This window comes from Sarcophilus harrisii, chromosome 6, assembly GCF_902635505.1.
Source record: "Sarcophilus harrisii chromosome 6, mSarHar1.11, whole genome shotgun sequence".
NCBI lineage: Eukaryota > Metazoa > Chordata > Mammalia > Dasyuromorphia > Dasyuridae > Sarcophilus > Sarcophilus harrisii.
This window is the reverse complement of record NC_045431.1, coordinates 159,597,176-159,620,887: the sequence shown is the minus strand read 5'-3', so window position 1 is coordinate 159,620,887 and position 23,712 is coordinate 159,597,176. Positions and strand designations below refer to the sequence as shown.

The 23,712-nt window shown below is 36.3% G+C and overlaps 1 protein-coding gene across 4 annotated transcripts in view; it reads right to left on the bottom strand.

The window, feature by feature from the left end:
- CDKL2 (cyclin dependent kinase like 2) overlaps window positions 1-4,877 on the bottom strand; it is a 52,476-nt gene extending 47,599 nt beyond the window's left edge. The window contains exon 1 of one of the 4 annotated variants that reach the window (XR_004230014.1): window positions 4,340-4,859. Coding sequence is in view for 3 of the 4 variants with exons in the window: in XM_031941518.1 (XP_031797378.1) it covers window positions 4,340-4,507 (168 nt within the window). In the remaining variant the exon portion in view is untranslated. Of the gene's footprint in view, window positions 1-4,339 lie in introns of all 4 variants that reach the window. The other 3 variants (XM_031941518.1, XM_031941517.1, XM_031941515.1) reach the window with 3 other exon arrangements.
- Between the last annotated feature and the right edge of the window lie 18,835 nt (window positions 4,878-23,712).

Sequence of the window (23,712 nt, the reverse complement as noted above, 5' to 3'; positions counted from 1 at the left end):
TGAATTTTGGTCTTCCTAACTCAAAGTTCAATAGTATGTTATCTACTATACATACATTCATACAAACATACATAGCATTTCATCTACATACATATTATGTATAAGTAAAATATACTCATATAAATACATATGCATGAATATACTTTCGTAAATGCACATATATATAACATGTAAAATATATACCTCACATAAATGTATGTGTATGAATATGCTTTTGTACACACACATATGTACAATTTATAAAATACACATACATAAATACATATGTGTATAGATATATCTGTACATGCACATATACACACAAATCTCTACATATATACACATGCATATGCATATACATGCATACATGCATGTGTGTGTGTACATACACAGGTAGTTCCCCTTAAAACAAAACCTCCCTGTAGTAATTCTATTCCAACAAGGTTATTTCTATCTATACTATACATAAAAACATTCAAGGGTTGTTTTGTTTTGTTAAGATCTAGCAACAGAAATAATCCCCCTAAAAGACAATCAGAGAAAGCCTAGAATAGGGAGATGCATGCTTGCCATAGGAGTTCACCACCACGATGAAGAATCCAAGGTGAAGGGAGAGTCCCAGTGGATGACAAATTCTTCCCGTCTACCGGTGCTAGTTGGACTTAGGTCTAAAGCACATCCGAGGGAAGGGACTTGGGCTTAACCATCAATACAAGACAGATCAAAGAAAAGAGGAACATATTTAGAATGCAATTTAACTGATCATTTTTGTACTTATGTCAGTGGTGTTGGGAATTTCCAATATTAGCAATCTGACATCTGTAGATCTGGAGAATTACCTGGAAAATTTGAGAGATCTGGTAACTTTACCATGGTCCCAGATCTAATATGTGTTAGACTTAAGACTTGAAGTCACTGATTCTATGGCCAGCCCTTCAAGCCCTATAGCATGCTGCTCTTAGTGTAGAAGAATATAAATTATATTGATCTTAGCCTAAAAAGACCTTTTACTCCAAATTCAGAAATATATAATAGTTGTGAGATCATGGGCAAGTGACTAAGGGGATCTCAGGTTTCTTATGTGTAAAAAAATTTTACTTGAACAATTTACTTTACAAAGTAATTCTGAGAAAAGCACACTATTAAATTTTGGAGTAGTGCTATATAAATGTGAGTTATTTGCCCTTCTCCAAGAATAATAATAGAAAATATTTTTATAGCACTTTAAAGTTTGAGCCCCACAGTAGTCTTGCTAAGGCAGGTACAATAGGCCTCAGTATTACCATAATAACCATCACAGATTGAATTCAATGGCATGTTTTTCCACTTTGAAATCTAGCATTCTAGTCAGCTCATTATACCAATTTATCTATATCCAAGTACTCCTTTTACAAATCATCTAAAGAGTCGAGTCTTCTCTACATCTTTCTCATAATCTGTATTTATTTCTTTGTTAAAGCCCTATCCAGAATTTCCTTATTTATTTCATAGACACAATCCATTTTGATCTAGTCAATGTTTAAAATTCTAATCTCCTTATTAAATTTCTTTGGTTTAAAGGATTTTGGACTTCATCATTTGTATTTTGGTGGCTAAAGAAAGCAGATTAAGCTAACAAGCCAATCCATTTCATCATTTCTTGGAAAGTTTAAAACAAACCCTCTTTTTAAAAATCACTTCTTGCCAATTATCTGCTGTAGTGAAATCAGGAACCAAACAGTCAGATCAGCTCTTTTTAAAGGCAAGACAATGTGCCCAGGAAGTTAAGTGATGTACTCAGGGCCATACAATAACAAACATCAGAGACAACATTTGGACTCAGACACCAGAGACTTCCCACTGTTCTGTAATACTTCTGCCTTATGCTTATCCACAGCAACACACAGAAAGTTCCTTAACTTCTTGACAATGTCAAAAACAAAGGAGTGAAAAGTAATGGCCATAGTTCTCTTCCAAAATTATCTCATTTCATTGTTTTAAAATATGTTTACCTAAAGAGATCATTAAAAAAAAGGGAAAAGGATCCATATGTGAAAAAATGTTTGTAGCAACCCTTTTTGTAATGGTAAAGAACTGGAAACTGAATAGATGCCCATCAGTTGGAGAACGGCTGAGTAAGTTATGGCACATGAATGTTATGGAATATTATTGTTCTGTAAGAAACGATCAGTAGGATAATTTCAGAGAGGCCTGGAGAGACTTACATGAAGTGATACTGAGTGAAATGAGCAGAATCAGGAGATCACTGTACATGTCAATAACAAGATTATACGATGATCAATTCTGATGCACATGGCTTTTTTTTTTTTTTAACAATAAGCTGATTCGGGACAATTTCAATAGATTTGTGATAGAGAGAGCCATCTGTACCCAGAGAGATAATGTGGGAATTGAGCGTGGATCACAGAATAGTATTTTCACCCTTTTTGTTGTTGTTTGCTTGCCTTTTTTTCTCTCATTTTTTCCCTTTTTGATCTGTTTTTTCTTGTGCAGCTTGATAACTGTGGAAATATGCTTAAAAGAATTGCACACGTTTAACATATATTAGATTGCTTGCTGTCTAGGGGAGGAGGTGGAAGGAAGAGAGAGAGAAAAACTTGGAACACAAGGTTTTGCAGTGGTAAATGGTGAAAAGTACCTTTGCATGTATTTTGAAAATAAAAGGCTATTATTAATTTTTTAAGAGGAGAAGAAAAAAGTTTATCTGAAAACAAAATGGGTACCTACCAAATGGAGAAAGTCTGCACATTTTGTGGTATATAGATGGAATGAAATATTACTGTTCCAATAAGAAAAAAACAAATATGAAGAATTCAGAGATACTGAAAAAGGGCAAAGAAAATAGAACTCAGAGCATGAATGAACACAATACTAAAAGACAGCTGAATTCAGATCAGATGCAATAATCAATATGGAGTTCTGAAGGAAGCTGATGAAATAGGTATCCTTAATCTCAAAAGGCAAAGGACTACAAATGACAAATAGTGCAAATTCTGGAGATACTCTGTTTCTGTCAGTCGGTTTTGCCTCGCTATTTTTCTTTATTTTAAAGGGAAGAACATGTATTAGGAAATAGCATCAACAAAACTTTTTAAATCAAGGTTTAGATTTTATTACAGTCTGATACAGTCTTTTGCACAGGCAAATAAAAATTAAGAGTAGGTTTTTGGCAGAATTTGATAGTAAAAGTCCCCCAATCTACTAGAACAGATCTTAAATTTAAACACAAACACACAATCCATTTTGATCTAGTCAATGTTTAACCACAATAACTCACAGATGCATTAAACATTAGGAGGACTTTCTTTTATAAGGGTAATGAAACACTGGAATGAGTTAAGGGTAGGAAAAAACCTTTAGGGAAGAAGGTTCCATAATAATAGCATTAAGTCATACTTGCAAAAAAAATTTACCTATAATTTGGAGAGAATAAGAAACTTATTCTCTGGCAAACCATCTTAAGCTTCTAATTAATTTCCAGCCATCATTAACACTTTTCCCTTTCAAATTCTATTAATCAAGTCATTTTAATGTTTCATTTCCTTCTGATCTTCTAAGCCCCATTTCTCCCAAAAAGAATCAAGACTGATATCCCCCTGAAAGTTCATCATAAGGTCACATGGAAGAGGCACAGAGTTGAAGGAGAAAGAATTCTAAACTGATTCAATATCCAAAAGAATTTTAAAAGCTTGAGAATTGGCTCACTTAAGGAAGAATGTTTAATTTTCTTTAATCTAGATATCATGTTTCTTTAGACTTTTTTCATTAAAATAAAATGAAATAGTTTTAAAAGCCCAACTCATCCAGTTTCATTCATAAGAACTATTACCTATGATAAATCATAAAATTATCAAAACAAAAATATATCTTACAAATTCATTTTAAAAGACTTTTAAATTTTTCTTGACAATTTATATCTATTATTTTAAGCAAACACTAGAACCTCAAGAAAATTCCTATAGTTGTCCTTTTCTAATAGAATAAAAGGTAACAACAATAATTTTTATTTGCCAAAAGTTCAGGTTATAGTTATTTGTAAATTTTCTCCATCCTTTTCCTCCAATGAAATCCTTAACACCCTAAATTTCACAGCCTACCCAAAGGTACTGGGTTTATCAAAATAGCAACTACCTGTTCCATCTTATTGCTCCTTCAAATTGAGTGTACAATTTTTAAAAAATAAATTTAACACATTAATACATGGCATTTGGATAAACTACCTTTTTTTTTTTGCAAAATTGAAACTAAAAAATAACTTAATCTTACTGTAAACAAAAAACATTTCTAGAAGGTAGTTCAGACTTTATCAATAAACAACTTTTGCCTCTATTTCTACATTAACAAATATATGTTCACTGACCTTCAATAATTTGATTTCTCGAGTAACAATTTTTTTAACTGTTTTATTATCTTCACTCTCCAGGAATTTCTTGATGGCCACTATTCTTCCATTATTTTTATTCTTACACTTCATCACTGCTCCATAGCTGCCTTCACCAACCAGACCTAGGTTCTCATATTTCTCCATTTTAAAATAACAAACTCAAGAATTTGTCTTGCTCTGAAAACCAGAATACAAAGTTAATAAGACTCAGCACATTCATTTTCCTGAGCTCAGGCTAATGTCTGCACCCAGTTTCTTGAGGCCCTTTCATAAGTGTTGTCTCCTCCTACCCCAGTGGAATTTTACCGAAGCACCAGCCTGTGGAAGCATATCCTGTCCCCCTTCTGCCCTCCCTCTCTCTCTCTTTTTCTCCTAGATTTGGAAGGGGTCACAGGGTAACTTTATTCTAATCCATACCTAAAGAGGAATTTCTTCTACAATATCCAATGGAGTGGACCTCCTGCCTTGCCTGAAGACCTGACATGAAAAGAAATTTCTAAATATCCATCACACTTTTAGATAAATCTAATCAGAAAGTTTTTCCTTATGTCAGGGTAGGAAACCACCCCGTTTTGGTTCTCAAGGTGAGAACATTTTTTGATTGCACCAAAAAATCAGAACAGTGTTAAGTGAGCCAGAAAACCTGTTCTACTTGTGTGCAAGACTGGGTCATGCTTTAAGTAACTTATATAAAAGGGACACCTATCTCAGAATGGGGGGAGAGATTCTGAGCCTCTGGAGGTTGGTGAAGGTGTACATGAAGCAGAGGAGGAAGAGAGAAACCCAGGAGAACCACTGGCTCTATAGGCATCCAGGATAAGGGAACCCAGGCTAAGAAAAAGCTCAACTCTTTCTCCAATTTCTCTTCCTCAGGTCTGACTCTTTAACCCAAATGTTTAAACTAAATTAAACTCGCTAAGAATATTCACAGTAACAGCAACATTGTGCCATGATCAACTTTAATAGATGTGACTCTCTTGAGCAATACAATGGTCTAAGACATTGGATTAGATGTCTAATGCATCTAATACACTTAGATTAATGATGGAAAGTACTATCCAGGGAAAGAACTATGGAGTCTAAATGCAGATCCATGCAAACTATTTTCATCCCTTGGGTTTTTTTTCCTCTTTCTCATGGTTATTCCCTTTTGTTTTGATTCTTCTTTCACATGACTAATCTGGAAACATGTTTAATATGATTGTGCATGTATAACCTATATCAGATTGCTTGCTATTTTGCAGAAAGGGGAAAGCAAGGAAGGAAGAAGGGAGAAAAAATCTGGCAAGTCAAAATCTTGTAAATGTTGAAAACTATCTTTACATGTAATTGGGAAAAAATTAAATACTACTGAGGGAAGAAAGAAAAAATAAATTAAAAAAATAATAAATTAGGGGCAGCTAGGTGGTGTAGTGGATAGAGCATCAGCCCTGAAGTCAGGAGGACCTGAGTTCAAATCTACACTTAACACACTTCCTAGCTGTGTGACCCTGGGAAAGTCACTTAACCCCAAATGCCTCAGCAAAAATAAATATATAAATATAAGTTATATCAATAAATAAATAATAAATAAATAAATAAAGATAAATTAAATAGACTCCCTAAAACCAAAGAGGGAACCAAATAAGATTTAGAGGCCTTTATATTGTCTCCTATGCTTAAAATCCTACCTCTCTGAAACTACCACTAAGTCCTTTTCATTATGCTTTAGTAAAGTGCTTTAGTAACCAAAACAGACTATGTTTCCTTCTTAATCTAATAGTTCTTCGATTTGAAGACATAATAAAGTTTCTCTTCTTTAGACCATACATACTCCACCTTCAGTTGACTGTCCCCAAGCCTGAAATGCATCTCCCTCATTACAATATTTAACAGTGTATAATGTTCTCCTGATTCTGCTCATTTCATTCAGGATCAGTTCATATAAGTCTTTCCAGGTTTCTCTGAAATCCTTATTGTCATCATTTCTTACAACACAATAATATATATACTACAACTTGTACAATCATCCCCCAATTGATGGGCATCCCTTCAAATTGCCACCACATAGTCACTATAAACATTTTGTATATGTGGGTCTTTCCCCCTTTTTTATAATCTCTTTTTGGATATGGAGCTAGTAGTGGTATTACTGGATAAAAGAATTTCTGGATAAAACACATAATTTTATAGCCCTTCCACCATAGTTCCAAATTGCTCTCCAGAATGGTTGAATAAGTTCACAACTCCATCAACAATGCTTTAGTGTCCTACTTTTCCCACATTCCCTCCAATATTTATCAATTTCTTTTTCTGACATCTTTGCCAATCTGACAGGTATGAAGTAACACCTCAAGAATTGTTTTAATTCGCAATTCTCCGATAAGTAGTGATTTAGAATATTTTCTCACATGAGTATAGAGAGCTTTAATTTCTTTACCTGAAAACTCTATTCTTATAAATTTGACTCAGTTCTCTATATATTTTTTATAAATGAGGTCTTTTATTAAAAGCACTATCTGTAAAAACTGTGTCATCATCTTTCTGCTTTCCTTCTAATTTGGGCTGGATGGAAATTCTTGGTGGCAGTTCCTTTAAAGGAGAAAAGGTAGCCTGATGATGGAAGTATAGGGAGAATCTGGAGAAGGCAGTAAGGAGTCTCCTGACTCACCCTCCAGGACCAATGGGATGGGGAAGCAGAGGGGAAAAGTGGTGATGGGATGAGATAAAATTTAGCCACATTTTAATGAAAACTAGTAGACTGAAGGAAGTGAAAGGTGAAGAAGGCAGATGAAGGAGAGTTTACTCACTGGAATACAGGACCCTTAAAGGGAATAGCTATTGTTGTGGTTGCCTTCATTCTCATAGCGGAAGAAGGACCCCAGGAGGGTGATGTCTTGACTTGTAAATGAATTGGATTTAAAGAGAGTGATATGAAATTAAGTTGAACAGGTGGATTGGCACCAAGACTACAGAGAATACCAGGATTAGGGGTTTTCATTTTATTCAGCAGGTAATGAGGAGGAGAGAAGCAGCATGACCCCAGCAATACAAAAATATTGATGCAGCAATGTAAAGCATGAATTAGAGAGAGAATAGAATGGCAACAAGGAGACCAGTTGGGAAGCTATTCCAGTAATGTCCTCCTAAGGACAATATTAGGCACGAAGAGGATCCCAGATATGAGAGATCTTGGAGAAAGAAGCCACAGAACTCACCAACTAAATGTGTATGGAGTATGAAGAGAAGAGGTAAAGAGTCCAAGGTCATAAACTTATAATGATATATTATTATAATATGTTACAATTTATATTACAATAATATAATACAATAATAATATACCTGTCCTCGGTGTAGTATTAAATTCAGTTATAAAAAGAATAGTCTTAGAGGGGGAGATGACTTCATTTTGATGTGCCGCAATAAATTCAGGTGAAATTATCCCTCAAACAGATGGAAATATGGAATTGAAACTCTAGGGAAAGGTAAGTAAGAAACAGATTCGGAATCCACCTACATTATAATAATAATTGAAACAATGGGTCTGGATGAGATGATTAACCTTAATTATTTTTAATTAAGTAGTACAGATTTATAAACCTTGACAGCTCACACAAGGATTTTCTCATTATTCTGATGTAGTAAATAATACAAATATCATCTCTATTTTATAGATGAGGAAACTGAGACTCCCCCCAAAAAAAGTTAAATAATTTGCTCAGAGTAATAAAAGTTGGATTTAAGGGCTTCTGCCTCTAAAACCAGTGCATCTCTCCATTATACAATGCTACTTGAATAATATAGAATACAGGAATAATAACTGATTAATGAAAACTTTAATTGGACTCATCCCCATTCCACTAAGAATTGATCATATATATAATCACAATACAGAAAAACTTGGAAAGACCTGAATGAATTGATAAGAGTGCAAAGTAATCAGAATCATATTTATTTATATGTAATAATAATAATGGTGTAAAGGAAAATATTAATATAGAACTTCAGAACTCTGATCAATATACTACCTAATTACAACTTCAAAAGACTGGTAGTAAAGCATACTTTCTATTTCTAGGCAGGGAGGTGGTAGACTTTGGATGCAGAATGATTCCAAACATGCACAAAGCATGGACTGGGAATGTACACCTGAACTGCACTCTATGCACACCTGGACCAAGCTCTATACATAACTATGAATGATATGTACTCTTAAAAGAAGCAAAAATGGCCAATCTATCAATTTGTTTTGTTTGTCTGTATTTATTTATTACAACAAAGAGGTCTTTGGGAGTGGAAGGGTAGAAATTTTTAAGAAATAGTAGTAAATCAATCAAATATTTTAAAAGAAAGAATCATAACCACAGGATCATCACTCTCTTTAAATCCTTCAGTTTGATTCATATGTATAAGAGATTATTACACTGGGCCCAATCTTTGATTTATAAAGGTAATTAATATATTCAGTTAAGACCATTACACACATACTGTAACATCAAAGCTGAAAATGTTTTTAGCAACCTGCTTTTGAAATTTCAAAAAAAAAGATAAAGCTATTATTCTTTATTAATATGGGCAAAATTACTAGAAATGTTTACAGTTAAGTTTATTTAGGAAGAGAAACCATCTATAGATATATGAAATCCTTGGGTAACCTTGTTAACTTCTTAAAATACAATTCATATATTTTCCATTATTTTACCTGGTTAAAATATTTCTTTACATTCTATATACATCACTGAATTTTCAAGACACAAATCAATAAGAAGGACAAGTACAGATTTAAACAACTGTAAATGATCTCTAAAATCTGCTTTGCTAATGGTACTATGGTATTTTTTTGGCCATGCTCCTTTTCCCTTTTCCACCAAAACCTAGACTATCTCTGGGACCTGGGACTCTAATAAACAGATTTTCACCTTACTTTGCCCAACACAAGGCTTCCACATCACCACCTGACCATTTCCTAACCATGCTGACTAGGATCTGGTCATCCCCCTCAACTTCCTACAGCTAGAACATGGATTTGCCCCTGCTTTGATAAGTGAGTGCTTGCCTTTTATTGTCCAGAAGCAAGCTTCCGTACCACTTTGCAGCCATGATGTCACTGCATGTGTGTTGCACCTCCTTTCTAGTTTCCCTTCCTAATACTGTCTTTCTCCATTAGAATAAGTAAGTTTCTTGAAGTCAGAACACTTTTACTCACCAGTTCTCTGTGCAGCACCTGGCACATTTGTTGTTGTTCAGTCCCTCACTGCATGACCCCACTTGGGGGTTTTCTTGGCCAAGGTCTTGTAGCAGGTCTTGCCAGTTTCTTCTCCAGTGGATTAAGGCAACTTGCTCAAGCTCACACAGTGTCTCAAACTGGATTTGAACTCATGTATTCCTGACTGCAGACCCAGTACTCTATTTATTGAGCCAATTAGTTGGTTGGAACATACCAATTGCTTAATAAATGCTTTTTTCATTCATTCATTCATTTCACAACAATATGTCATTATCTAAGTTGTAGTAAAGGAAGCTATTTCCTGGGGAGGTAAAGCATAAAAACTGCCAGGGGGCTAAATTAAAATAATATTTAAAATCTCATGCTAAAAATATTATAACAAACTAGCATGAGTTTTATCTGTAGTAATTATTCCTACCCATCCTCTTACAGAGGTATCAATAAACAAGATACACTTATTAGATAATATAAAAAGAGGAAGGTAGGAATCTGGAAAATATGAACACCCTGATAAACTTAAAGTTGGTTGCCCTCCAAAGTGACATTAGTATAATTCACTCATAACAATGAATGCTGAATTTGGAAAATATGAACACCCTAATAAACTTAAAGTTGGTTGCCCTCCTAAATAACATTAGGGTAATTCATTCATAACAATGAAATGCTGACTCTATATTTGCAAAAATTCACAAGACCAATTGTTTATTTATAACTCATAATTTCTACTGAAGAATTTTCTCTATAGAACAAAATCTTTTCTGTTCCAAAAGGCAATTTGTACTTTCTTAAACTAAGAAAGTAGAACTATGGAAGATGTCCAAGTAAATGATAATATGGAGGAAATGTACTTTCACAAAAGGAAAAAATTTCACTTCTTGAGCAGAACCAAGAGAACACTGTACACAGTGATGGAAACATTATGCAAAGATCAACTATGATAGACAGCTATCTTTATATGTAAGTGAAAAACATAAAATACTATTAAGTAAAATAAAATAAAAATAAAAAGTTCACTTCTGTCAATGAACAAAGTTTCTTTCTCTTATAATATCTGCCTCAATTCTGCCATGTACAAGGACTCTGACTGATATTTCAACAGATCTGCGTTCTTATCAATGTAGATAAGGAGGGACTCCAGTAAATTTTTGAGTTCCAAATTTTTTTCTCCCTCCTTTCTTTACTTCCCCCCTCCCCAAGACAACAAGCAATCTTGTTGGAATCTTTTACAAAATGTGAAGACATTGGAGTTGATTTGATCTGATTTTGGGCCAGAACTTGAAACAAGGTATTAGGTGGGACTGATTGAACAATGCTTGTATTCACACCTTTAGAGAGCTCAAGTATCTAAGTACTCAATGGAGTTCACACGAGAGTTCAGGGCTAGTATGAGAGCTGAATTCACACCTCCCTTAGGACCAGAGAGCATTCTGGGAGATAACCCAGAATCCCTCTCCCTCCAAAAGGCGGAGTTAACCTTTGGGAGATCACATAAATGAAGGAAGCTCTTGGAGCGCAGAATAATTTCTCCGGAACATGAACAGGGCTCTGAGACAGAACACTCTGGAAGAAAAGACTACTCGCCACAGACTGGAGATTGAGAAGCCATGAGACGGAGTTGAGCTGGAGGCTGAAGAAAGCAGAGGCAGAAGCCAAGGACAAAGCTGCAAGATCTCTTGGAACCAAGCAGAGATAGGCCTCAACTAACTGGGCTAATTTTGTAAGGAGAAATAAACGTTGCCTCCCAGGAAAAACCACCACACAATCTGATATAGCTTAAACAGAGACATACATTTTTTGACATGGCCAATGAAGAATTTATTTTACTTGGCTAAACTGTTACCAGGCTTTTCTTTTCCTTTCTCTCCCCATTCAGTAAGGGAGATGGGAGGAACAGGAGGGATAATGATACAATAACCTCCTTTTCTTTCTGCCTTCATAAAAAAGGGAAGAGAACAGAGAATTGTAGACAAATAGGACAGCTTTGAAAGTTACATGTTGAATTTATTCTATACTAGAAAGATAAACAAGTTCTATACAATAAAGATTCACAGTTTCGTGTACAATCTCCTGTTCTACAATATATAAAGAAATGTTCATTTTATTTGGTGTTCATTACTTCACAGTTCATTAACTTCAGAATAAAACAAAATGAATTTTTAAAATTTGTTCCATTTAGACTCTTCTCTAGATGTTCTCCATGAGACTGACCAATACTTTTCATGAGATGTATCTATAAGGATTATTGCAACAATCTCTTAGTTGGTCTAATTTAATAATTTATATAGTTATATATAATATGTTATATAGTTCACTAGTTCCCTATTACCTTTAGTATCAAATACACTACTCTGTCATTTTCTTAACTTTTCTTAACCTGTCTCCAACCCACCTTCCTGGACTTATTATACATTGACTCTCACTCATGCACTCGACTGCCCTGCCCAACTGTCTTCTTACTGTTCTTCACATACAGCATTCCATCTCCTACCTCATACCTTTGTACAGTCTGTCTTCCAGACTTGAAATGCACCCCTTCTTCACTTTTACTTCTCAGAATCCCTACTTTCCTTCAAAGCTTTATGACTCATCCAGGAGACTTCTCCTTATCCCCCCAGTTGCTAATTCCTTCCACCTGAAATTTCCTTACATTTTATATATATTTATGTTACATATGTATATGTGGATAAATATGTAGATAAATATACATGCAGAATATGTGTGTATATAAATCCTCATGCTGCCTCCTCCAATAAAACATAAGCTCTTTAATTACAAAAATGTTTCATTTTTGCCCTCACATCCCCAATCTCCAAAATAATGCCCAGAATTGAAAAGCTGCTTAACAAAGGCTTTTTTGTTGCCTTGTTTTATTCCAGAAAGTTTGACTGTTTTCTCTGTTGTTTTATTTTTCAGGAATTTAATCAATGCCTGCTGAATGAATGACTTGAAGGTATCTTGCATTACCTTGACATGAGTGAGAAAGATTTCTCATTGGTATTTTCACTTTCTATATCAAATGGTTCTTTTCCTGCTCAACAAATAAAAAGCATAATGCCATCTTGTATTCTCTAAATCTTCCACTCAACTTGTGACTATCAAGATATAGTTTGCAAGAAAATATAATTTTTAAAGCTCACCTGTTTCCATCTCATACTCACATCAATAATGCTCTCCATGCAGATTATTCCCATATGCATTAGTAATAGTATATATTTTCTTGGGTAGCACTTTCAGATACCTTGTGAATTAATCCCTCAACTCTCTCAAAATTATGCACAGGCCTCTAATGTAGACTCTTGGTCTAGTTCAACTCCTCTGATTAATCCTAATTTTCTTTAAATGCTTTTTCCAATGAGCAGGACCAGGAGATCATTATATACTTCAACAACAATACTAGATGATGACCAGTCCTGATGGATCAGGCCATCCTCAGCAACGAGATCAACCAAATCATTTCTAATGGAGCAGTAATGAACTGAACTAGCTATACCCAGAAAAAGAACTCTGGGAGATGACTAAAAACCACTACAATGAATTCCCAGTCCCTATATTTATGCACACCTGCATCTTTGATTTCCTTCACAAGCTAATTGTACAATAATTCAGAGTCTGATTCTTTTTGTACAGCAAAATAATGTTGTGGTCATGTATACTTATTGTGTATCTAAGTTATATTTTAATATATTTAACATCTACTGGTCATCCTGCCATTTAGGGGAGGGGGTGGGGGGGGGGGGTAAGAGGTGAAAAATTGGAACAAGAGGTTTGGCAATTGTTAATGCTGTAAAGTTACCCATGTATATATATCCTGTAAATTAAAGGCTATTAAATAAAAAAAAAAAAAAATGCTTTTTCCACTCCTTATGAAGCACTTCCAAGACTATAATGTTTAAGAGTCCAAATGTGGTGACTCTACTGCTTTTGAGAATGAAAAAAATATTACAAAAATTTTATAGCTTTTTTCTATTTAATTGTCTATCATCCTTCCAGTGTCATCCTTAAACACTTATTCAATAAGATCTCATAAATGAGCTTTGTTGTCTAATTCTTCCTGTTCTTTTATGAGGAAATACTGCTCATAATTTTCTGCTATCCTCCTTCATAAGATGTTTTGAACAAGTTTATATTCTAAACCATTGGGGGCCACAAAGACTAAAATATCACTGGTTGAGGTAGTTTCTGAGCTCTTTTACTCTCCTCCTACCGCAACTGACTTAACTAAAACTTAAGTTTCTTCAGAAATAATCTATGTCCATACCCATCTTTTTCCCATTGCCATGTCAAATGCTTATTTAACAGGTTAGACTGGAGTCTTTTTAATTGCATATCACACATTTTTCTCAATCTTAATCTTTCTTCAAGTCTTATAAGTAATTTTTATCCTTTTCTAACAATTGCTGCTATGACTGTATGTGGAAAGAAATGGGCTGCTTGCTATTAAAATGTAATCAATTTCAAACTCAATAACTTGGGACCCACCATACCTAGTACCCAGAGAACCTTTTCTACATGATATTCATGACATGTTAGACTTTTGTGAATAGCCTTGGACCTCTCATATCTTACTCTTGAATCATTTTCCCCCACACATTTTTCACCATCCTTTCCCATGACACTTCTTTTGCACTTTAAACAAGTATCAAAGTTTCTCTATTTATCTACTGCAAAAGATGTCAATACACATGCTGGAATTTTTTTGGGTTGTTCTTTACACCACAAGCTAAAATTCTATGTTTTTTCTGGATTACAAGTCAAAACCAACTCCCCAACTTTTTTACTTGTCCTTATAAAGAAAGCCTGCAAGTCAGTCTTCCATGTGTTTCCAATTTCTATTTTGGTTTTATTTATAACAAGAAGATAAAGATTTCTATAACTCAGTTCTTCCAGCAGTATTTCTACTCATTAGTCACTGGACCAAAAAACTCACATTTAGAGAGCTACCAGCTAAGTTAATGGTTATAGATTCTCTAAAAATTGTATCCTTCTCTTATGACATCTAAATGCTCATTTCACATACACTTTGGGCATGTTTTCCTTTTATAGCAGGAGTGTTTTGGTCAATGTTTAACTAGCACTTCAAAAAAGGGTACACACAAACTTTTAAGTTTAATCAATATGGTTAACATTTACCCCATCACTTTCTAAAGTCTAGACAATCAATAAAATGACAAATCAAGCCCTGATTTGTAGCACTTGCCAGGTCCAAGATGAAAATGCTCATGCCGAATATTTAAGTTGGCTTTAGCTAATTCAAACTGGCTCCATCTCACAGTTTCCATGTTACATAAGTTACTTCTGTGTACACACGCACACACACATACACACAGATGCACACACGTGTGTGTATAATATATAAAATATGCCATATAAAGAAACCATATATATAATGTGATCTTTAATATGCTCAAGAAGAAATCCAGTTTAATCTGATAAAATTTATCATCATACCACAACAAATGTCTGAGTGGAAGAGCAAGATGGAAAGGAGAGGAACCAGCCAAGAAAATTCATAGACTCTAACTTACACAGTAAAATCTCATTGATTTGGATACTAATAAGGCAGAATTGGAGATCAATCAGATGGAAAGGTCTAAACTCAGAACGCTTGCACTATCACTATTATCATTACTATTGTTATTCTGCTCATCAATAAAAATAAAAAGTTCACTAAACACACAGTTCCAAAAAATACAACTATGCTGAGAAGGTGAGAACCAACACCAGGCAATGTAATGTATATTGAAAAGGGCAGCAAATTTGAAGTTAGAAGACCTGATTTTAAATCCTGTCACTTTCATTTACTAACTGATGGGCAAGTATTTTAAGCTCCTTCCACTTCTCCCCTATCCATTATTACCATTTTCCTGATCTGTAAAATGTAAGTAATAATATTTTTACTTAATTGCCACAGAAGGTTACCATGAGGATCAAATAAGTTCAAATATAATTTTAAAGTGGTATAATAGTCTATTGTCCATCATCAACAGATATTAGCAAAAAGACTACAGAAAATCATCTCCAAGATAATACACTATGATCAAGTAGGATTTATACCAGGAATGCAGGGCTGGTTCAATATTAGGAAAACTATCAATATAATTGGCCATGTTAATAACCAAATTAACAAAAACCATATGATCATCTCAATAGATGCAGAAAAAGCATTTGATAAAATCCAACATCCATTCCTATTAAAAACACTTGAGAGTATAGGAATAAATGGACTTTTCCTTAAAATAATCAGCAGCATCTATTTAAAACCATCAGTAAGCATCATATGTAATGGAGACAAACTGCAACCATTCCCAATAAGATCTGGAGTGAAACAAGGTTGCCCACTATCACCGTTACTATTTAATATTGTATTAGAAACGCTAGCTTTGGCAATAAGAGCTGAGAAAGAGATTAAAGGAATAAGAATAGGCAATGAGGAAACCAAATTATCACTCTTTGCCGATGACATGATGGTATACTTAGAGAACCCCAGAGATTCTACTAAAAAGTTATTAGAAATAATCCACAACTTTAGCAAAGTTGCTGGTTATAAAATAAACCCACATAAGTCATCAGCATTCTTATATATCACTAACAAAATCCAACAGTCAGAGTTACAAAGAGAAATTCCATTTAAAGTAACTACTGATAATATAAAATATTTAGGAATCTATCTGCCAAGGGAAAATCAGAAACTTTATGAGCAAAATTACAGACCACTTTTCACACAAATTAAGTCTGATCTAACCAATTGGAAAAATATTAAATGCTCTTGGATAGGGCGAGCAAATATAATAAAGATGACAATATTACCTAAACTAATCTATTTATTTAGCGCTATACCAATCAGACTCCCAAAAAACTATTTTAATGACCTAGAAAAAATAACAACAAAATTCATATGGAAAAACAAAAGGTCAAGAATTTCAAGGGAATTAATGAAAAAAAAAATCAAATGAAGGTGGCTTAGCTGTACCAGATCTAAAATTATATTATAGAGCAGCAGTTACCAAAACTATTTGGTATTGGCTAAGGAATAGATTAGTTGATCAGTGGAATAGATTAGGTTCAAGGGATAAAACAGTCAACAAATATAGCAACCTAGTCTTTGACAAACCCAAAGACCCCAGCTTTTGGGATAAGAACTTACTGTTTGATAAAAATTGCTGGGAAAATTGGAAACTAATATGGCAGAAACTAGGCATTGATCCATACTTAACACCGTACACCAAGATAAGGTCAAAATGGGTTCATGACCTAGGCATAAAGAATGAAATTATTAATAAATTAGAGGAACACAGGATAGTTTACCTCTCAGACCTGTGGAAGGGGAAGGTCTTTATGACCAAAGAAGAACTAGAGATCATTACTGATCACAAAATAGAAAATTTCGATTATACCAAACTGAAAAGTTTTTGTACAAACAAAACTAATGCAGACAAGATTAGAAGGGAAGCAATAAACTGGGAAAATATTTTTACAGTCAAAGGTTCTGATAAAGGCCTCATTTCCAAAATATATAGAGAATTAACTCTAATTTATAAAAAATCAAGCCATTCTCCAATTGAAAAATGGTCAAAGGATATGAACAGACAATTCTCAGATGAAGAAATTGAAACTATTTCTAGTCATATGAAAAGATGCTCCAAGTCATTACTAATCAGAGAAATGCAAATTAAGACAACTCTAAGATACCACTACACACCTGTCAGATTGGCCAAGATGACAGGAAAAAATAATGATGATTGTTGGAGGGGATGCGGGAAAACTGGGACATTGATGCATTGTTGGTGGAGTTGTGAATGAATCCAACCATTTTGGAGAGTAGTTTGGAACTATGCTCAAAAGTTATCAAACTGTGCATACCCTTTGATCCAGCAGTGTTACTACTGGGATTATATCCCAAAGAGATTATAAAGAAGGAAAGGGACCTGTATGTGCACGAATGTTTGTGGCAGCCCTTTTGTAGTGGCTAAAAACTGGAAACTGAATGGATGTCCATCAGTTGGAGAATGGCTGAATAAATTGTGGTATATGAATATTATGGAATATTACTGTTCTGTAAGAAATGACCAACAGGATGATTTCAGAAAGGCCTGGAGAGACTTACACGAACTGATGCTGAGTGAAATGAGCAGGATCAGGGGATCATTATATACTTCAACAACAATACTATATGATGACCAGTTCTGATGGACCAGGCCATCCTCAGCAACGAGATCAACCAAATCATTTCCAATGGAGCAGTAATGAACTGAACCAGGTATGCCCAGAAAAAGAACTCTGGGAGATGACTAAAAACCATTACATTGAATTCCCAATCCCTATATTTATGCACACATGCATTTTTTATTTCCTTCACAAGCTAATTGTACAATATTTCAGAGTCTGATTCTTTTTGTACAGCAAAATAACAGTTTGGTCATGTATACTTATTGTGTATCTAATTTATATTTTAATGTATTTAACATTTACTGGTCATCCTGTCATCTGGGGGAGGGGGTGTGGGGGTAAGAGGCGAAAAATTGGAACAAAAGGTTTGGCAATTGTTAATGCTGTAAAGTTACCCATGCATATATCCTGTAAATAAAAGGCTATTAAATAAATAAAAAAAATAAGGTACACATTTATTAAAGCAGGTCTGAAAAAGCATTATAAACTCTATGAAGACCAAGAATAGTTGATATATTTTTCTATTTCTAAATCCAAAAAAATTGGCAACATTTTGTTTCCTGGTGGTCTGCATTATTTTATATATGCTTCAAAGTAGATTACTTACAAATATTGACCCCCAAATGTATTTCAAATTTGAGACATTTCATTATATTTGCAACACACACACACACACACACACACACACACATATACACACACATATATATATATATATATATACCACAAGGATGGTAGAGGAAAATAACTGCTAATTAATTCATGCCATGTAAATCATTAAGTGGGTTAGAATCCAACACCTAAGCTGACTGCCTTTGTTGGCAGTATATATTTTATACAAATCTTTGCACCAGAAAATTAATAAAACCAAGTTTTTAATACATGTACATGTGGTCCATGAACAATCTCACTGGTTACTCTGTACATGATTTGCATGACTCTTAATCTAAAGCATGCACTTGATATTAGTTAATTCTTATAGGCATCTGTATTTATACAAATTATTTTTATCATGAATTTTTATTTCACCAAGTATTAAATGCTTTGTATTTTTTGTTTATATTTATATTTAAAAGAACATTCTGCAAATGATCTTTACATCTTTATTGAAAATAAAAAATAAAATTTATTCTTCTTTCTAACTAAATAAAAGAGGAAGGATTCTTTTGGGAAAGAAAAGGCAAATGCCCTACTTTTCCTGATTCATGCAAAGTTAATCGCAAAGTATTTTTAATATAATAAAATATAGCATTTAGATATTCAAAAAAGTATAGTCCAGAAATGGCATGAGCCACCACCCTCACTCTCTGGGTTAGATTGTTTATTTATCCTTCACTCACACTAACAAGTTTAGAATTCACAGGTAGGAGATGCTACACAGACAAGTATGACTCACTACTTTCTCTGAAGATCCTAAGGGCAACCCTGGTAGAAAAGAACATATTTCTACTACTTGCAATGGTAGTACCTTAGCTCCCATCAATGTGCTTCCTATTTACATGAAATTGGGAGTCATGACACACCATTAACTCTTAAACATAAAATATTTACTAAATGTTAAAGCAAAAATAAAAATAATCATAACATTTACTCAAAATCCAGAAGGAGAAATAATTACTTTTTATATAATGGAAGGCATGGGTCACACTCTCCCCATTAATAAATGGGGGGGGGGAGGGGGAAGGATGAGAACACACCTAAAGGAACCTATCAAGGAGACACATGAGTGTCACAACTTTAAACTACAGTCTCAATGTCCTCTCCAATGTCCTCTCAAGGTCAAAGCTGTGTCTTTTCTATCCTCAAACCAACAAAGCAGTGACAAGCTTTATTAGTTCATAGCCACTCTTTACAGGGCATAAAGTGTTATGTTATTGTAGTGACAAGCAGTTCCCTCAAACTGAACCTCAGGTGTGCAAAGAGTAGGGAATTAGGTTTTGTGCAACCAATTCCAAGGCTTTTTCCATAGCAAATCAAATTCAAAGCCGTGCCTTTTCCTGTTTCTTCATCTCAAACCAGGAAGTACAAAATGACAATTAATGGGGTGCAGAATTAAAATAGGTAAAGAACAGATCAGGTTACAAGCAATAAGAATTTATTAAGTACCTACTACATGCCAGGCACTGCTGCTGTGTTAGGTGATGGAGACACAAGAGCAATAAATTAAATAATCCCTACTCATTTGGAGCTTACATTCTAACAAGAGAGATTACAAATACATATCCAAATCTACACAAAATAACATAAAGAGGAAAAAACAGTAAGTAGTTAAACAGTAATTAAATAGTAGTTAAACACAAGTTAGTTTGTGAAGGAAAACTGGGAACTGGAAGAGGGAAAATCAGGAGAGACCATGCAGAATCTTTTTAAAGGCTATTATTCTGACAATTTTGCTACATGGCTGCTGACCATGACCATTTCCAAGAATTTGGGACTAGTCCCAAAAGAGAGCACCTGCTGGATGTGAGCAACCTGCCACAGTGAACAAGCAAAGAACTCCAAAGACAAAGTGAGAGGAAAGGATGCTATTAGGGAAATGCATGCTTGATACTGTTAGGCAAGTGTCACGAAAACATCAGACAAAGGGCTTCAATTGTTACCTTCAGGCTGCCAGGAGCATGTTGAGTAGATCTGCCCTTTCCTCTTATGAGGCAATGTGGATAAGATTACACAAAAGGGCAGGCAAGGATGAGCTGTCAGGTGGGAATATCTTCATCAATGAGATCATGGATGTATTTGAGTAATCTCATGGCTATTTAAAATCAAACTATGCAAATAATGAAAAGTAGAATAGAGCTGTGGGTAGAAAGCTAGCTTGAGTTCAATCCAGACTCCAGAGGAGGCCTGGGAAAGTCACTTATTATTCGGGCAAACTCCCAGAGCCTTTAATTTGTAGTACATTGGGAAAAAAAAAACATTTTTTCCCTCTAGTTCCTTCTATGAAATCACAGAGACAGGTCAAAAATGAAGCCAAAAACCTTTCAAAAATGTAAAATTCAAATACTAACTAGATTACCTTTTAAATATGTTATTTTAAAAATTATCATTTATTAAAAGAAAATTTATTCCAATGCATTCCATAATATCAAATTCCCTACATTGTCTAGTACTATATACTAAGACCTGAAGAAGATCTCTAAAACCAGAAGTTAAACTGATCTTTTTGGGGGGAGTGGAACTAGGGAGGTTTTGTTTTTGTTTAGTCCTTTTCCATTCTTTATGATCCCATTTGCAGTTTCCAATTTACCATTTCCTTCTCAAGGGAGTAAGGGAAGGGCAAGACATGAGGAGTGGTTTTTTCTTTTTTTTTTTACCTGAGGCAATTGGGGGTAAGTGACTTGCCCAGGGTCGCACAGCTAGGAAGTGTTAAGTGTCTGAGACCACATTTGAACTCGGGTCCTCCTGACTTCAGGGCTGGGGCTCCATCCACTACACTAACTAGCTTCTCCTAATAAGGAGCATTTTTAATAAATACTGGGGGAAGGGGGAGGGTTGGAGGGGAGGGGTCCAAATTTGTCAAGAACCTCCATCATCTAGCCAGGCTATCATTAGGTAGAGTAGGGAAAACTGAGTTTCAATCCACTCTCAGATCTTCTTGGATGAGGAATCCTGGGTCTATCGCTTAACAACTTAAAACATTATATTGATGCTAGTTATTTTTATAGGACAGGTATCCAGAACTATCTCCTTTCTCCTATCGCTCGCACCTCAACAAGCCTGAAAAAAAGTAATCCCTGTGCTGGAAATGACAAGTCTTCACTTAGTCCTATTTCTCTTCCCCCTCTAAGTGTCCAGTTTTTCTTGGCTGTTTATGGGTGTTTTTTTTTTTTTTCTCTCTTTTTCTTTTTTTTTTTTTTAATTTAATAGCCTTTTATTTACAGGATATATGCATGGGTAACTTTACAGCATCAACAATTGCCAAATATGGGTCTTTCTTGTTTGCCACTTCCTTCCGCGCACATAAACCTAAGCTCAGGGACTTGCCTGAGGTCACACACTAACTATGTCATTTCGAATTTGAACTCGGGTCTTGCGGACTCTGAGCCACTGAGCCGTCTAATTGTTTCCCCTTCCCTTGCTAGATTTAATTAAGCGTCTGATCCATTACACCCGCGCACGTGGTTTTTGACTCCTTTCTCGTAAGCGCCGCCAGGGGCGCCGTTCTAAAGTGGACAAAAGTCCCCGTTCATCAAAGGTGGCCTGCGCCCGTCCCGAGAAGGCTCGCCAGGTAGACCAGCAGGCTGCCGCCTGCTAAGGTACCGCTGTGATTGCTGTTACTTGACAGCTAGAGAAACTGAGCCTGGCAGGCCCTCCCCGCGAACTTATATGTATGCATACAGCGGGGGTCACCCTGATCCCGTGCGGAGGAGAGCAGACCCCGAGCCCCGCCCCCGCCCCCGCCCGCATCCTTCTGGGACAGACGATGATCGCCACCAAAGCGCTTCGCGGATCTCCTCCGCCTCTCTCTGAACTGCTAACCCCTTTAACAGAAGGGAAAACTGAGGCCGAGGGAGGGGAAGTGACTCGCCCCGGTTGGGTGGGTGCCCCCTCCCCCGCCCCCACCTCCGGCTGCAGCTCAAGCCCGGGGCCGCAGCTGCCAAGACTTGGAGCGGGGGCTGGGGGCGGTAGCTTACTGTTTGTCAAACCCGAGGCAGCGAGCGACCAGGCAGGCGGGCGGGGTGCCGGGACAGGCCTGGCCCGGCCCAGCTTCGCTAGCCTCTCTTGCACGCTCCGCCGCCTCCTCAGCCGCCTCCGCGCCGGCGCCCAGCCAGCCCTCGCAGCTGGCGGCTGTTGTCTAGGTAACGCCGCCCCGGACCCGGCCAGAGAGCCCAGGGGGAGGGGAGGGCTCGCAGAAGCACGAGGCGCTAGGCGTGAGGCACGAGGCCAGCTCGTCACGCTGCCTGCCCAGAGCTGCCGGCGTCCCTGGTCACCTGGGGAGGGCGGGGAGGAGAAGAGAGGCTCTGAGCTGACGAACTCGCCCGCCCCCTTCCTGCTTCCGCATTGGCTGGATTCACTGCCTGTTTGGAGCTGGCCCCGCCCCCCTGTTCTTCCCCAACCCTTTCTTTTCCTTTTCTCCCCTCTGCTCGCCTCTTCCCGTTCTCCTTTTCTCCCCTCTGCTCGCCTCTTCCCGTTCTCCTTTTCTCTTTGCCTCTCTTTCATCTCCTCTTCCTCCCATTCCTCAGTCCTCCCTTTCCTTCTTTCCTTTTCCTCTCCTCCTTCATTTCTCCCTCTCCTCTCTTCCTTCTTCCTCTTTCCTCCATTCTTCCCCTTCTCTTCCTCCATTTATTTCCTCCTCTTCTTTCTTCATACTTCCCTTCTCTCCCCTCTTACCTCCTTAATTTCTCCCTCTCCTTTCTTTCTTTCCTTCCTTCTTGTCTTTCTTCCATCATTCTGCTCTTCCTCTATTTACTCTTCTCAACTCCTTCTCCTATTCTTCTCCTTTTCCTCCTTTTCTTTAGTCCTCCTCTCTTTCTTCCCTTTTTCCTTCCTTCTTCATTTCTCCCTCTCCTCTCTTCCTTCTTCCTCTTTCCTCCATTCTTCCCCTTCTCTTCCTCCATTTATTTCCTCCTCTTCTTTCTTCATACTTCCCTTCTCTCCCCTCCTACCTCCTTAATTTCTCCCTCTCCTTTCTTTCTTTCCTTCCTTCTTGTCTTTCTTCCATCATTCTGCTCTTCCTCTATTTACTCTTCTCAACCCCTCCTCCTATTCTTCTCCTTTTCCTCCTTTTCTTTAGTCCTCCTCCCTTTCTTTCTTCTCTTTTTCCTTCCTCCTTCATTTCTCCCTCTCCTCTCTTCCTTCTTCCTCTTTCCTCCATTTATTTCCTCCTCTTCTTTCTTCATACTTTCCTTCTCTCTCCTCCTACCTCCTTAATTTCTCCCTCTCCTTTCTTTCTTTTCTTCCTTCTTGTCTTTCTTCCATCATTCTGCTCTTCCTTCTTCTATTTACTCTTCTCAATCTCTCCTCCTATTCTCCTTTT